Raw genomic sequence first — 17,543 nt, forward strand, 5'->3', positions numbered from 1 at the left:
GTATACTGATGCCTTAAGAGTTTCTTTCACTTGAACTAGGGCGCCAAGCCTGACCCATGAAAAACAACCCTACACCATAATCCCCCCTCCACCAAATGATTTGGACCAGTGCACAAAGCAACGTCCATAAAGACATGGATGAGCGAGTTTGGGGTTGAGAAACTTGACTGGCCTGCACTACTGACCTCAACCCAAAAGAACACCTTTGGGATGACTGTGAGTCTCGTCCAACATTAGTGCCTGACCTAACAAATGTGCTTATGGAAGAATGGTCAAACATTCCCATAGACCATTCCTAAACCTTGTTGACAGCCTTCTCAGAAGAGTTGAAGCTGTTATAGCTGCAAAGGGTGGGCCAACTCAATATTGAACCCTACCGACTAAGACCATTCAAGTTCATGTGCGTATAAAGGCAGACGTCCCACTACTTTTGACAATATAGTGTAACTGAGCAATAAACATGGGAAAACAAGCTTGTTTTGTATATAAAATGTGTTACTTTTTAAAATGAATGTTTTAACTTTTTTCACACATTCCAATAAAAATTTAATTTTTCTTATCATTTAGGGTTTGCAGATTTTCGGTACCCTCCTAGAACGACCTGTGATCAATACTTTGTTTTACCCAAATTACATGAAACTCCTTACAATGTTTGAAATGGAAATTAACTTTTGTAAGAAGATTTATCTCAGTCAAAAAGAAGCAGTAAGTGGCATAATTTGATACTGTATATACTGCTTGTGTTGCTTTAAAAAACACTTCCTTACCGCTGTACGTCATATGACATCCAGGGCTTTAAGTGGGGTGTAACAATCCTACAGGCTCACCTGAGTCAGAGGACTGCTGGCCAAAGATAGGAGTGGAGCCCAGTGGCAAGGACCGCAGGCTGGTAGTAGGTGCAGGAAATCTGGCAGAGGCGTGGTCAGACAATCCGGGTTGGCTACGGTGGTAGCAGTGCTGGATACCGGATTGGACACCAGGTAGTACTCTGATGAGGACACGGGTTCACCTGAGGTGTGGAAACTAAGTGCTAGCTGGTTTTCACTAGAGCCCCTGATGGTGGGGATAGACTGCGTTGCAAGCTAACACTAGGTCGCGGTCCCCAGGATCACCCAGCCAGGCAGAGTGCAGGTTCAGTCCGGAGGTGGAGGAGCAGACAAGGGATAACCAGAGAGAAGTCAGACGAGCCAAAGGTCGGAGAGGGCAGCAGTAAGTGTGGTCAGACAATCTGGATCGGCAACGGAGGTAGCAGTTCAGTAGGTAGGGACAAAGCAGAAGAGTAGTCGGTAGTCAATTCCTGGTCAGCAGCGGATTTGTGGTAGTAGACAAGAGCAGCAGGTGAGGAGAAGCTTGATCAAGGCTCAGGAGCTCAATAATCAGCATGCTTGAGTGCAAGGGGCTGGACTTATATAGGGAAGTACCAGGTGTGGGCAATGAAGGGTGATGAGCAAGGCTTGGCAAGAATAAGGTTGATATAATAGGCTTCAGGGAGGAATGTCCAGAGAAGAATGTCCAGAGAGGAATGTCCAGAAAGGAATGTCCAGAAAGGAATGTCCGGAAAGGAATGTCCAGAAAGGAATGTCCAGAGAGGAATGTCCAGAGAGGAATGTCCAGAGAGGAATGTCCAGAGAGGACGGTAGCCTAGTAAGCAGGGCTACCGCCTGGGATGTGGCTGGTCATGGGTTCGAATCCCAACATGGGGATATCTGAATGCTGCCTGTAGCTGCAGGCATCATTCAGATATCATTTTTAGCTGGCAATCCCCCTCACCATAAAAACAATCATAGTGGCTGTTCAGCCACTTTATTGTTCTTACAGGCAGCGGGAGGGGACATCCCCCCCCTCCCGTCGCCCTCCGGTGCTTATACCGGCTTGCCCGTACAATCGGCGTGCCGGAGAAGTAATTGGCCGCTTGCGAAAGTACACTATAGAGACTGCTGAGGACCAGATGGTCCCCGGCAGTCTCTATGATTCTTGGAGGCCGGGCGCAACGTGATGACGTCATGCCGGCCCGGCAGTTGTCAATACTGCCATGAAAAATTAAAGGGAAAGTGTAAAAATAAAAATAAAATAAACAATAAAAAAAAAAAGTAAAGTGCCCCCGTATTCGCGTGCTCGCACGCAAAAGCAAAAGCATGCGTACGTCACGGCCACATATGTAAAAAGCGTTCAATCCATACATGTGAAGTATCAAAGTGAATGTTAGAGTGAGATTAACAATTCTAGCCCAAGACCTCCACTGTAACTCTAAACTGTTAACCTGTAAAAATATTTAAAGTGTTGCCTATAGAAATATATAAGTACCGAAGTTTGGCGTCATTCCACGAATGTGCGCAATTTTAAAGTGGGTATCTATTTACTTGGCATAACATCATCTTTCACATTATATGGGCTAACTTTAGTATTTTGTTTTTTTTTTAAATTCCAAAAAAAAACACGTTTGAAAAATGTCTGTGCAAATACCATGTGACATAAAAAGTTGCAATTACTGCCATTTTATTCTCTAGGGTCTCTACTAAAAAATATATAATGTTTAGGGGTTCCGAGTAATTTTCTAGCAAAAAAATGATGATTTTTACATGTAGGAGCAGAGTGCCAGAAATGGCCTGGTATGGAAGTGGTTAAGCTACCAGGCTGGTTTCCTTTATGGAAGGTGAGAGGCCAGCATAAGGGAAGGAGGTTAAGGTGGACAACTCTTCTAAACACTTCTGCTTGGTGTGTTATATTAATCACAAAATGTGTTTTATTTTGTAGGCTAAATGTGGAAATAGCATGCTTCATAAAAACATGCCCATTGTTGCTGGAAATTTAAAATGGTCCCACGAATTAAGAGAAAGATTATTGAAACAGAGGTCATTCTTCAAGCACATAAATCACGAGTAAGTTTCATTTGCAATAATAATTCATTTTTTAACTTTTTGGTCCTTAAAATGTATCCAAATCCAAGAACTAAAACTGAACCTTGGATGTGGTAGGTGCTCTAATTTTCTTTTTTTCAGGCTTGTATTCCTTTATTTTTACCCAATGATCTTGCCAGTAGACACGAGCAGAAAAGAAAAATTTGTTTAGTTTCAGATAGATTCGTTACGTTACTAATTTAATTTTTTTTCTGAATATTTTTAGTTTGGTTTCAGCATTTGTTTAGTTTAGTTTAGTTTTCATTAAAATTCATTTATTTATTAATTTTCTAACAAATTCCACATTTTTCGGAATGATTAGAATTCAGAGCGATCGAAAAATGATCAACCAATTTGAATTCTGTGTGAAGACTAGCTGGTTGTTAAGCAGTGGGCCGGGAAGCCGGCTGCCATATCCTTAACAATCGATGACCCATCAGCTGTCAGCAGGCTTCCCCACTGACAGCTGAAATGTAAACAAAACAAGGCCAGCAATACAAAATTCCAAAAAAAACGGCATGGGGTCCCACCCAAAATCTACACCAGACCCTTCTCTGAGCATGAAGCCTGGCAGGCCAGAAAAGGGGGGACGAGCAAGCACCTCCCCCCAACCATACCAGCATTGGGGAAGTTGCTTTAGGGCGGGGATGGGGCTCTGCCTCCCCCCACCCCAAAGCACCATTTCCTTATGTTGATGGGGACAAGGGCCTCTTCCCCACAACCCTGGGCTGTCCCTGTGGGGGGGGGGGCTTATTAGAATCTGGAAGCCCCCTTTAACAAGCCCCCAGATCCAGTCCAGTTCCCCCCATGTGAATGAGTATGGGGTACATAGCTACCCATTCACCAAAAAAGTGAATAAAAACAGTACACATATTTTTGACAATAACTTTATTAAAAAATAAAAAACAATGTCCCCCAATGTAGATCCATCGTCAATCATGCCGCCCACCGCCAGACGTGGAAGAAAAAAAAAACCCTCTGGCCTCGTGGAATGCTTCCCACTGAATGCTTGCTCCTCCACCTGAAATTTCTTAAATACTCAAGGGGCAGAGTCACCCGATGACCCCAGCGAGTGACCCCACCCCCTTGTGAGGTCACAAAACTGGGCATACTGGGTCGGTGGTGTCACCTGGTGGCCCTGCCCCTTACCTATATAAGAACTGTCACCCGGGGGAGGCATTAGGAGATCAGCCTTCATTGTGGGCAGAACTTTTTTTTTCTTTTTCAGGTCTAGCGGTGCGGCAAGCATCGTGATTAATAATAGATTTACATTGGGGGACATTGTTTATTTATTTATTTTTTTAAATAAAGGACTCAAAAACCATCTGCTGTTTTTCTTTATTTTTGACACTTTTTTGATGACTAAGTAGGGGTGCAATGTACCCCATACTCATTCACATAGGGGGAGCGGGATGTGGGGGCCCTCTTGTTAAAGGCAGCTTCCAGATTCTGATAAGCCCCCTGCCTGCAGACCCCCACAACCACCGCCCAGGGTTGTCAGGAAGAAGCCTTTGTCCCCATCACTATGGGAATAAGAGGTACATTGAAGTGGGGGAGGCAGAGCCCCCCAACCCCAAAGCAGGGGGCTCTGTGGGCATGTGATCTGGTATATTTCTGGAGGACTGACAGGCTGAGTGCTCGGATAAAGGTCTGGTGGGGATTTTTTTTGGGGGGGGGGGCCTGGGCAGTGGTTGCTGTTGTCTGCGGGCAAAGGGCTTATCAAAATCTGGAAGCACCCCAGATCCTGGCCTCCCCCTATGTCACGAGTATGGGATACATTTTACCTCATACTCATTCACCAAAAAAGGGTTTATAATAAAGAAAAACAAATGGTTTTTGACAAGTCCTTTATAAAAAAAAATAAAAAACAAAAAACAATGTCCCCGATGTAGATTCATCATCAATCACGACGCTGCTGCCACCACTGCCGGCCTGACTCTGCATGCAACTGTCGGTTACGTCAAAAGGGGGGCGGGGCAACCAGGTGACGTCCCCAGTTGGCCCTGCCCTTACCTATTTAAGAACTGTCAATTGGTGGACCAGGCATTCGGCGGTCATATCCCATACTCATTCACATGGGGGGGGGGGGCGGGATCACATTCTCATAAGCCCCCTGCCCGCAGATCCCCATCACAGCTCAGGGTTGTTGGGAAGATGCCCTTGTCCCCATCAACAGAGCCCCCCCTCCCCAATGCACCCCCCCATGTTGAGGGCATGTAGCCTGGTATGGCTCAGGAGGGGGGCATTCACTCTTTCCCCCCCTTTCCTGACCTGCTCAGAAAAATGTTCTGGTATGGAATGTGGGGGAACCCCATGCCATTTTTTAAAAACATTTTGGTGTGAGGTTCCCCTTAAAATCCACACCAGACCCAAAGGGCCTGGTATGGGTGGGGGAGGTCCTCATGCTGTTTTTTTTACATTTTTGTATTGCCGGCATTGTTTTGTTTACATTTTAGCTGTCAGTGGTGAAGCTTGCTGACAGTGAATGAGTCATCAGTTGTTACAGTGAATGAGTCATCGGTTGTTAAGGGCGCGGCGGCCGGCTTCCCAGCCCGCTGCTTAACAACCAGCTATTCTTATCACAGAATTAGAATGGGTCAATCATTTTTTCGACCGATCCGAATTCTAATCGTTCTGAAAATTTGGAATTTGTTAGAAAACTAATAGGGTTGAGTGAACCCGGACTGTATTGTTCGGGATCGTACCGGACTTTTGGGTATTCGGTACCCGGACCCGAACATTTCACTGTATGTTCGGGATACAGTCTGTTGTTCGGTAATGTTATTTAATGTTTTGGCGCGGTTTAAATGGCGCGGTTTCAACAGCTGCAAGGCAGCCAATCAGCAAGCGTTTAACTAGTGTGCCCTTAGAAGCCATCACAGTCATGCCTACTAATGGCATGGCTGTGATTGGCCAGTGCAGCATGTAACCCAGCCTCTATATAAGCTGGAGTCACATAGTGCCGCGCGTCACTCTGCTCTAACTATACTAGGGACAGGTTCCTGATGCTGCTGAGGGAGAGATAGGAGATTATTGTAGGGGCAGGCTGGAGATTGCTTTCAGGGAAAGAATAGGAAAAATCTTCTTTAATCAGACAGCGATCTACATTGATTTTATTGTGTGGGGGTGCAGTGCACAATCTTTTTGCCCTGACCTGAGCCCAGTGAGGAGGAGGGAGAAAAAAAAACTTTTATCAGTCTGTTAGGTGGGCGGCGTGCGGCGTGCAGCGTGCAGCGGCCATCTAATGCAAGCTCAGTGCATATGTGTCTGCTTAATCTGGATAAAAAAAACTTTTTTCCTTCATATTTTACTTTGACATACAGTGTTTAGACACTGTTTTTCTAATCTGCTCTTCAAAAAGCACCAATTTAAGGGGAAAATAATTTTTTTTCAGTTTTTAGGAAAAAAAAATATTTTTCAGTTTTTCATTCAAATAGAATAGAACAACAGTATCCAACCTGTTAGGCGTGCGGCGTGTAGCAGCCATGTAATGCAAGCTCAGTGCATATGTGTCTGCTTAATCTGGATTTAAAAAAAAACTTTTTTCCTTCATATTTTACTGTGTCTTACAGCGTTTAGACACTGCAGTTCTAATCTGCTATTCAACAAGGGGACAATTATTTTTCAGTTTTTCATTCATACTTTACTGTGACACTGTGATACAGCGTTTAGACACTGTTGTTCAAATCTGCTCTTCAAAAATCACCAATTAAAGGGAAAAATAAAAATTTTTCATTCATATATTACAGTGAGATACACCCATTGGATACTTCTGTTGTATTCCGCTTTGCAATAAAAACCCATTTAGGGGAAAAAAATTAAATTGCAGCCTTGTCTGTATATGTTACAGTGAGATACACCCATTGGATACTGCTGTTGTTTTCCACTTTGCAATAAAAACCCATTTAGGGGGAAAAAATTAAATTGCAGCCTAGTCTGCATATGTTACAGTGAGATACGCCCATTGGATACTGTTGTTGTATTCCGCTTATCAATAAAAACCCATTTAGGGGAAAAATAAATAAATTGCGGGCTAGTCTGCATATGTTACAGTGAGATACACCATTGAATACTGTTGTTGTATTCCGCTTATCAATAAAAACCCATTTAGGGGAAAAAAATTTAATTGCGGGCTAGTCTGCATATTTTACAGTGAGATACACCCATTGGATACTGTTGTTGTATTCCGCTTATCAATAAAAACCCATTTAGGGGAAAAAAATTAAATTGCGGCCTAGTCTGCATATGTTACAGTGAGATACACCCATTGGATACTGTTGTTGTATTCCGCTTATCAATAAAAACCCATATAGGGGAAAAAAATGTAATTGCGGGCGATTCTGCATATGTTACAGTGAGATACACCCATTGGATACTGTTGTTCTATTCCGCTTATCAATAAAAACCCATTAAGGGGAAAAAAATTAAATTGCGGCCTAGTCTGCATATGTTACAGTGAGATACACCCATTGGATACTGTTGTTGTATTCCGCTTATCAATAAAAACCCATTTAGGGGAAAAAAATGTAATTGCGGGCTAGTCTGCATATGTTACAGTGAGATACACCCATTGGATACTGTTGTTCTATTCCGCTTATCAATAAATAAGTCAATAAATCAATCAATAAGTCAATCAATAAGTCTGGCCAGCATGTGCAAGGTGGAGTTCCACCTTATGGGCACGTCACATATAAGGCGGTAAGCGGGAAGGCTGAAGTTACGCTGCAGGGCTGACAGGCGAGCAGCAGCAGGGTGAGAACGCCGAAAGTGCGCACAGAGGGTCCGCACTTTCTGCAGCAGCTCTCACATATCGGGGTCATTTTTAAGGAAGCTCTATACCACCAAATTCAGCACATACGCCAGGCAAGGGATGTGGGTCAAACCGGCTATGCCCAGAGCTGCTACGAGATTTTGACTATTATCGCACACCACCAGGTCGGGCTTGAGGCTCACTGGCACCAACCACTCATCGGTCTGCTGTTCAATGCTCCTCCACAATTCCTGCGCGGTGTGAGATTTTTCCCCCAAACAGGCAATTTTAAAACTGCCTGCTGTCGTTTACCCCTGGCTGTGCTGAAGTTGGTGGTGAAGGTGTTACGCTGACCTGATGAGGAGGCGGTAGAGGATGAGGAAGCGGAGTAGGAGGAGTTAGGAACAGGAGGCAATCCTCGGTGGTGGAAGGACATGTGCCAAACTGCTATCCGCCTCAGGCCCACCCGCCACTGCATTTACCCAGTGTGCTGTTAGGTAGATATAATGTCCCTGACTGTGCTTACTGGTCCACGTATCCGTAGATAGCTGGACCTTGCCACAGATGGCGTTGCGCAGTGCACACCTGATTTTGTCACCCACTTGGTTGTGCAGGGAAGAGATGGCTTGCCTGGAAAAGTGGTGGCGGCTGGGCACGACGTACTGTGGGACAGCCACCGCCATAAGGCTTTTAAAACTCTGCATCTCCACCAGACGGAATGACAGCATTTCAAAGGCCAGGAATTTTGAAATGCTGGCATTCAGGGCCAGGGATCGCGGGTGGGTAGGGGGGTACTTCCTCTTCCGCTCCAGTGTTTGGGAGATAGAAAGCTGAGCGCTTCAATGGGACATTGTGAAGATGGTTGTTGGTGACCCAGGTGGTGGTGTTGCTGGCAGATCCTCTGTTTGCGGGATGGCAGGTGCCACTGTCACTACAGAGGTGGATGAAGAGGCTGAGACTGCAGCAGCAGAAGAGGAAGCAGGAGGGGCCAGAGACCTTTCTTGGTTTTTGAGGTGTCGTCTCCACTGCAGCTCGTGCTTTGTACTTAGATGCCTGGTCATGCAGGTTGTGCTGAGGTTGAGAAGGTTTATGCCTCGCTTCAGGCTCTGATTGCAGAGTCCTGTCATCATCACATTGTCTGAAGAACTGCCACGCTAGGGAACTCCTTTGAACTGGCTTTGGTGTGCTCGGTCCCTTGCTGCGTTGGGAAGTAGCAGGCATAGTGTCTAGGGCACGGCCGCTTCGCTTTTGCACCCTGCTCCCTCTTCTGCTGTGCTGGTGGCTCTGTGCGACCACCGCCTCTTCCTCCAAACTACTCAGGTCACCTGCATGACGTTCATTCCATGTGGGGTCGAGGACCTCATCATCCTCCACATCATCTTCCACCCAGTCTTCACCCCTGTCCTCCTTGTCGGTCTCCACAATTCGGAATTCCGCAGCAGTTGCCACCTGTGTTTCGTCATTGGTCCTCCCATGTACTCATCTTGAGAAATAAGTGGTTGGGCATCGGTGCACTCAATCTCTTCCACTTCTGGGGCAGGGCTAGGTGGATGGCCCTGGGAAACCATGCTAACAGAGTCATCAAAATGAAGAAGAGACTGCTGCATGACTTGGGGCTCAGACTGCTTGGCTGATTTGCAAGGGGGTGAGGTAAAAGATTGATGGACATTGGCTGCAGGTGCCAACTCTGACCTTTCAGCAGAAGACTGGGTGGGAGACAATGTGAAGGAACTGGAGGCACTGTCAGCAACCCAATCTACTGGGTCGCCTGTACTTGTTCGGGCCTCAACATTTGTAGAGGCACATTAGGCCCTGCCAAATACTGCTGCAGGTTCTGTTGCCTACTCGTAGCTGAGAAAGGTGTTTCACTTGTGCGTGTAGCTGGCACAGATCGACCATGTCCTCTCCTTGCAACAGGAGCTCCACCAGCAGCACCACGACCCAGCACTAACATGGTGGAGCAGTATATGTGCACACGCCTAGACGTACTGAATGACGGGTCTGCCCCCTTCAACTTCTGGGTCTCCAAGTTGGGCACATGGCCTGAGCTTGCCCTTTACGCATTGGAGGTGCTGGCCTGCCCTGCAGCCAGTGTATTACCTGAAAGTGTATTTAGCATGGCTGGGGGTGTTATCACAGACAAGCGCACCTGCCTGTCTAGAGCCAATGTGGACAAGCTCACGTTCATTAAAATGAACCAGGCATGGATCCCACAGGACTTGTCCGTACCTTGTGCAGAATAGACACGTATACCGGCCTTACCCAGCCATTGTTGTATTTGATCTTTCTTACTCTTTTGGGGTGTACCCTCATATAAAAAAAAAATTTAATTAAAAACCAAAACCAGTGTTGGCTACCTCGTCCTCCTCCTCCACCACCACCGCTTCCACTTACACCGCCATATCCACCGCCACTTCAACCTCCTACTCCATATGGGCCTCGTCCTCCTCCTACATCATTCAAGATTATTATTTTTTATTTTTATGTATTTTATGTTATTTTAAGTTATTTCCCTATCCACATATGTTTGCAGAGCACTTGCCATGCTCTTAAGAAGATTTTGCTGCCATTTGCAGCCCTCTAGCCCTTTCCATGTGTTTTTTAGAGCCATTTTAGTACTCAAAAGTTCGGGTCACCATTGACTTCAATGGGGTTCGGATCGGGGTCAAGTTCTGGTTAAGTCTGGGTCACGAACCCGGACTTTTTTTTCAAGTTCGGCCGAACCCGGACATCCAGGTGTTCACTCAACTCTAAAAACTAATAAACAAAATACATTTTAACAAATTTCAATAAATTTGTTACTATTTTACATTTGAATCTCTGAATAACCAAAAATTCGTCCAAATTTGTATTTGGACTGAAACAATTGCACATGTCTACTTGCCAGTAAAGCTGTTCATAGAAGGATTGAATCTCGGCTGGTTCAGCAGGGACTGGCCAAGATTCGATCCATCTATGGGCAGGCTGGTTGCACCCAAGTCGATCCATCGATCGACATGGGTATGACCAGCCTGTCAGACTTTTTACATGTGATCACTGCTGGAGGTCATGACCGCTAACATAAATCATTGTGTCCTGCTGGGCAGGAAGGCTCCCCACCAGCAGAACGAACATATTAATGCTGCGGGAGAGATTCCCCTTTTAACATTAACTTTGTTGATGGGGGGAATCAAACGATTTTCTTTCCTTCCACCCATGAAGCAGAGGGGTTCCACAGTCTTTAGAGATAGTTAGAAACAATGGGGAGATGAATTAAAATTGGTGAACACAGAATCTGATGCAACTGTGCATAGTAACCAATTAGCTTCTAGGTTTTAGCCCTGGTTCACATTGGTCTGACTTTTCATCGGATTTGACAGTTTAAAATTGCATGCCAAGTCGCACCCTATTTGTATCAAAATAGAGATAGCCTTCGTGGGTGTGATAACAGGAGGCCTCCAATCCTAAATAGATAGATAAAAGAACCAAGAAACCTGATCCCCAACCTGAAGGGTAAGAGGATACTGGTAATTTGGAATAAAAATGGTGGATATGTTGAGGAGGACTCCTGGTTGGTGAGCATGAAACAGTTACTACACATGTAGAAAAATTATCATTTATTAAATTTACAAGTCATAAACATAAAATGAACAGACATATAAAAAGGAAACAACATTTCCATGATACATTCAGTGCAACAGTCCAAATAGGTCTCACATATGCCCTGGGACAGGTCTGACGCGTTTCGCCATTGGGTGGGCTTTTTCAAAGACCATAGCCAGTCCCGGGTGGACTAATACAAAGAGACAAAAATGTAATATTAAGTTTACCATCATAGCAACATCATATTATCTCAGTACTCAAGTACCTACTAATCATCACTTTTATTACATCAAGAGTACAATGTATGCTCACCACATGAATAGAGAAATTGAGGATAGTTGATGGCGACCAGGGGGTTCCATATACAGCCCGATGTCCGGTTCCACACTCGCGTGTAAAAGAGGCAGCAAACTGGGTATCTCCAGCCCCGAAAGGGGCAGAAAAAATTGTCCCAAAAGATGGGGTGTCGAGCCCCGCCCCTTAAAATGGAGGAGATCAAAGATACTGACCTCAGGGGAAGGAGGCCAACCAACCAAAGGGTTACAATTGTCCCCTGTAGAATAACGGGGTGGCTCAGTGGGCTCTGAAAAACAAGGAATAAAAATACCATAGTGGGTCTAATATTGACCAAAAATTTCCCTTCTCACCCTCATTACACTCTGTCCGGTCATGCAGTGAAGGTAAAAAGATGGAAAGCAGTGTCCCCTAAGTGATGAACAAGTGAGACATCAACAGGGCAGATCATATATCTCAGAGAGCGTCCAAACCATTGGATCCCAACCAGGGAAACAGGGTCCGTCTCTATCAAAGGTTAAAAGGTTTCAATGGTGTGCCTGTCTCACTCCTTCACCGCCGAGCATATCACAAATTGCCAGAAAGAAAAGAGACACGCCAGTATGAGTAGATCAGAAAGAATAGAAGGGAGGATAGAGATACACCCATATAGGTGAAGAAACCATCTCCCTAGAGCAAAAAAGAGGGGAAGAAAAAAACCAAGCAGGCATGTCCAAATAACCAATCACCAGAAGGGGGAGAGAGAGAACGGAGGCAGCATATAGATACCACAGTAAAGACCCAGAGAGCATCCTACAACCAAGCCACAGTCCAATGACAAAAGGGAGCCCTGAGTAAAGATGATACCAGTCCCCACTTACCTGTTAGCACGCACGGCCAAACCAAGACGCCAGCACCGCCGCATACAAGCGGAGGCTAGAGCACCATGGCCCGACCGTGCGTACCCTCCTCCTAAAGTAGGCCGGACTCCACCGGAAGTGATCACCGTCACTTCCGGTGCGGACGCTGAATGATGGACAGGCACACTACGCGTGACGTAATCACGCACCGTGCGTCTCCATCGTCACCGGCCAAAGGCCGGCCCGGAAGTGGAGGGTCACAGGGACCTCCCACTAACCGGGCTTTGCGCCCGAACAACCCACCAATAAAGGGACCTCCCACCGCCGCCCCAAAACACCGCAAGGTGGTAATCCGTGCCAGCCGCAACACGGGATCCCCAGGCATCCAGCAAATCCATCCTCAATTGGAGCAACCCAGGGGAGGTGTGCGCCCCCAGGGTATTAAAAAAACATCAAAAATACAATTTATGGGCCAATCAATACGACCTATGGTCAATACCTCCGATTACGGAGAAACTGCGCTAGGGAGGCAGACTTCGAATTGGAGGCCAAAGCACTGAGGAGCAGGTTAATGGCAAGGGGCTACAGCAAGAATGTCCTGCGTAAGGCATACAATAAGGCGAAACTAAAATCTAGGGATGAACTGAACTTTAACTTCAACAAGGGGAACAAGATTTCTAGGGAAGGAACTACTAAATTAGTCACTAACTACCACAGTCACCACATGGCTATAAGATCCATTATCTCACAGAACTGGCACTTCCTGACTGAGGACAGGACTGTCTCGAAATATGTGCGGCATCACCCTGAGATAGTCTATAGAAGATCAAGGTCACTTAGAGATTCCATGGTCCACAGTCACTATGACGAAACGCGGGGGATGGAGGACCACCGTCGGTGGGGTACCTATCCCTGTGGGCGATGTGACGTGTGCCCGTGGATCCTGGAGGGACTTATGTGTAGGCTCCCTAATGGATCCGAGCATAGACTGAGGGGGTTTGCAAATTGCGAGACAGAAGCAGTGGTCTATATTGCATTTTGTATATGTGGCTCCTTTTATGTTGGGAAGACGAAACGTCCTTTGTCTTCCCGCATTGGAGACCACCTTTACTATCTGGACGTGGGGTTGTTATATAATAAAAATGTAGTAGCGCCAAAACACTATAAAAATGTAAAACATTCACATAAAGTCCCAAAAGTCCATAAAGAGTGGAGGAGATAGTGTAGACCAGTTCACAAACTCCAACTGTGCAGAAATGGAAAGCCGACACCCAGACGTGGAATAACACCAGCTGCTTACCAGATAATAGGTAATCATGAGCGATGGATAGGACACAAATACGGCATCAATCAAAGGATCAATCTCGCCTTATGGTCACATCAGCCCCATTCAAATAAACAGCCACAATGTTGGAGTAACGATATGGGTAAGGGTCAAACCACCAGATGGAGTATATGGTCACATCAACTCCGATTTACCTCGATAAAAAAGGCAGGACGATAGTGCAGACCGTATGGATAGTTTATTCATTCATAAAATAAAATAATACTCACATTGAAGTGGATAAGTAAAAGCATTTAAATGAACCGCGGTATAGGATGGCGTGCTGCTCGTGTGTCGGGTCGCCTGACGCGTGTCGTCAAAACCATGACATCATCAGAGGCGGACCCGACTCCAGACGGCAGCACGCTTAAAAGTACCTCAGCCGGAAATGGCGTAGGCGGAAACTAGCCGCCGTTTGCGTTCCACTCGATCACAAAGCGGAACCGGAAGTGACGCGGGCGGAACCATCCGTCCCTGCGTCCTATCAGGTCCCATGTTAAAACCGGAAGAAGCACAGAGGAGACTTAATAGATCGTAACTATCCGAAAGGAAGTTAGTTGGTCTCCCCCGGCAAAAGCAACTGATTGACTCAGATCGCTATTCAACCGGTAATAATAAAATAACATACCAAGAACGAGTGGAATGCAAATAAAACATAGTATTCATGTTAAAAAACATAATATCGATGTGATGTTAACTAAGGCTACAAATTTAACCACTTAAGGTCAAAGAGGAGCCCATACACAATTAGACAATTAAAAACAAAAAAACAAAAACAAGACAAGTGTTAATGATGCCACAATTGACGGAAAAATTGTGTACACATCATACACACAAGTCCTCTTGATGATACACTCTAAAACCATTATAGAAACATATTCCATATGACATAAAAAGGAATATAAAAAATATATTACAAAAAAATTGTGATAACACATACCATAAAAGCCTGCTTTAGCTATTGTTGATGTAACAGTTCACATCCCACTCGACGTTCAACCCCCATGGGGCATAGGTTTTCATATTAAAAATCCAACGAGTTTCCAAACGGGAAATCTCCCGATGGATATGACTGCCCCTCCAATGGGGGGTGAACTTATCGATCCCCCAAATTTTTGTGCCCTTAGGATTTTTATCGTGACAACTAGCATAGTGTCTAGAGACACTATGATTAGGAAAAGCCTTCCTAATATTTTTTATGTGCTCCCTCACCCTCACTGTCAAAGTCCTTTTAGTGCGGCCTATATATTGTAGGCCACACGGACATTGCAGGAGATAGACAACATTGGTGGAGGAGCATCCAATAAAGGGCTTAATAGGATGTATCCTGGAGGTGGCTGTAGATGTAACCTCGCAGAATTTCCTGCCTACAAGGGAGTTGACCTTACAAACCGAACACCTTCTACACGGATAATATCCGGTTAGGGTGTGAAAGAAGGGTAGTTGTTCCGGTTTGTCCAAAACATTCGGAGCAATCTGAAGACGTAACGGCTCCACACCCCTGAACACTACCGGTGGAACTTCAGGGAGTTGGGGGCCCAGCACCTTATCATTTTGGAGGATATTCCAATGTTTTTTAAAAATGCGTTTAACATCCCTGTACTGCTTCGAATAAGTAGTGATAAAGGAGAAACCAAAACGATTCGAATCATCTTGTTCTTTGGGCTGCTTCTGTAACAAGATAGACCTATCAATGTTCTCCACTTCCTGCAACACCATATTCAGGTCAACCTCATCATACCCTTTGTCAAGGAATTTATCTTTCAAGATCAGAGCCTGGTTGTGATAAGTATCTGTACTGGTACAGTTGCGACGTAGACGTAAGAACTGGCTCCTGGGTACAGAGCGCAGCCAGGAAGGGTGGTGACAACTTCCCTGCTCGATGTACCCATTCCGATCAGTCGGTTTAAAAAATGTACTAGTCACAACTGCACCATCCTTGATCTCTATGGTTAGGTCAAGGAAGTTGATCTTATTCTCACTAACCTCATGCTGAAGTACAATTCCCAGCATGTTGGAATTGAGTTCGTTGATAAAACTATCCAAAGACCCTCTATCGCCATCCCATAGGAGGAGGACGTCATCAATATAACGCCTCCAGAGAACCAATTGGGGTCTCGGTCGGCCATAGATGACGTCCTCCTCCCACTTGGCCATAAAAAGATTCGCCATGGACGGTGCATATTTGGCACCCATGGCGACTCCCCTCTTTTGCAAGAAAAAGGAGCCGCCAAACCAAAAGTAGTTATGTTGCATGGCGAAACTGAGTAATGAAAGGATGAACTCCCTTTGTGATGAAATCAGGGAGTCATCTCTTTCCAAAAAGGTCTGAACAGCTTGATGGCCATGTTCATGGGAGATGATAGTGTAGAGGGAGGTGACGTCCGCTGTAGCCAGCAGATATCCCTCCCTCCATTCAACCCGTTCCAAAATATTCAAAACTTGAGTGGAATCTCTTAAGTAAGAAGGGGTATTGGTAACGATCGGCTGTAGGTACCCGTCTATATACCTCCCAACCCTACTAGTGACGGAGTCTATTCCGCTCACTATAGGGCGTCCAGGCGGATTGAGGGCGTTCTTATGCACCTTTGGGAGGTAATATAGAACGGGCACCCTCGGAGCCACAGGTACCAAAAACGACCTTTCTTTTTTGTTGATAATATTGTCCTGATACCCCTGATCAATAAGAGTTGATAAATCCTTTTTGTACCGGTTTGTAGGATTAAACAGGAGTGGACTATAAGTGTCCGTATCAGAGAGTAACCTATTCATTTCTGCATAATAGGAGGATTTGTCCAGAACGACAATACCCCCCCCTTTGTCAGCAGGTCTGACAACGATGTCATTTCTTTTCTTGAGGGATTTGAGACCCTCATTGAACCGAAATTCATTCCTGTCTTTCCTAATTTGTAAAGCCTCTACATCCTTAAGGACCAAGTCCTTAAACACCCCTATAGATGGAGCCATGAAACCAGGGGGGTTAAAGAGTGAGGCATTGGAAAGTCCTGAGTGTCTAATCCCCCCGTTGACAAGTCTATTATCTCTGATAGGCTTAGACATGACATACCTTTTAATGTTCATTTTACGGATGTACTTATGTACATCCATAAAAAGTCCAAACCTATCTAAAGGTTTGGTAGGGGCCTTCTTCAGGCCGTGTCCAAGAACCAATTTTTCATTATCGGAGAGGTCAGCAGAACTCAGGTTAAAAATCCCTGCATCCCTCAATGCATTTTTCTTTTTTTGCCTGGTCCGCCTCCCCCCTCTGGTCCCTCTCTTTGTTTTCCGTCCTGTTGTCTGTATTGACTGGGATTGTGAAAATCCCCCTGTGGTCTTTGTTGTTTGTATCCTCCAAAATGATAAGGTGCTGGGCCCCCAACTCCCTGAAGTTCCACCGGTAGTGTTCAGGGGTGTGGAGCCGTTACGTCTTCAGATTGCTCCGAATGTTTTGGACAAACCGGAACAACTACCCTTCTTTCACACCCTAACCGGATATTATCCGTGTAGAAGGTGTTCGGTTTGTAAGGTCAACTCCCTTGTAGGCAGGAAATTCTGCGAGGTTACATCTACAGCCACCTCCAGGATACATCCTATTAAGCCCTTTATTGGATGCTCCTCCACCAATGTTGTCTATCTCCTGCAATGTCCGTGTGGCCTACAATATATAGGCCGCACTAAAAGGACTTTGACAGTGAGGGTGAGGGAGCACATAAAAAATATTAGGAAGGCTTTTCCTAATCATAGTGTCTCTAGACACTATGCTAGTTGTCACGATAAAAATCCTAAGGGCACAAAAATTTGGGGGATCGATAAGTTCACCCCCCATTGGAGGGGCAGTCATATCCATCGGGAGATTT

The 17,543-nt window shown here is 45.4% G+C and overlaps 1 protein-coding gene across 1 annotated transcript in view; it reads left to right on the top strand.

Moving 5' to 3' along the window:
• LOC309558730 (dynein axonemal heavy chain 11-like) overlaps positions 1 to 17,543 on the top strand; it is a gene marked incomplete at both ends in the record, with an annotated part of 1,130,439 nt that overhangs the window by 114,117 nt on the left and 998,779 nt on the right. The window contains 2 exons of the mRNA XM_082261779.1: positions 568 to 705; positions 2,755 to 2,879. Of these exons, the coding sequence (XP_082117905.1) occupies positions 568 to 705; positions 2,755 to 2,879 (263 nt within the window). The remainder of the gene's footprint in view (positions 1 to 567; positions 706 to 2,754; positions 2,880 to 17,543) is intronic.

This window comes from Pelophylax lessonae (assembly GCF_965119305.1).
Source record: "Pelophylax lessonae genome assembly, chromosome: 6".
NCBI classification, from domain to species: Eukaryota; Metazoa; Chordata; class Amphibia; order Anura; family Ranidae; genus Pelophylax; species Pelophylax lessonae.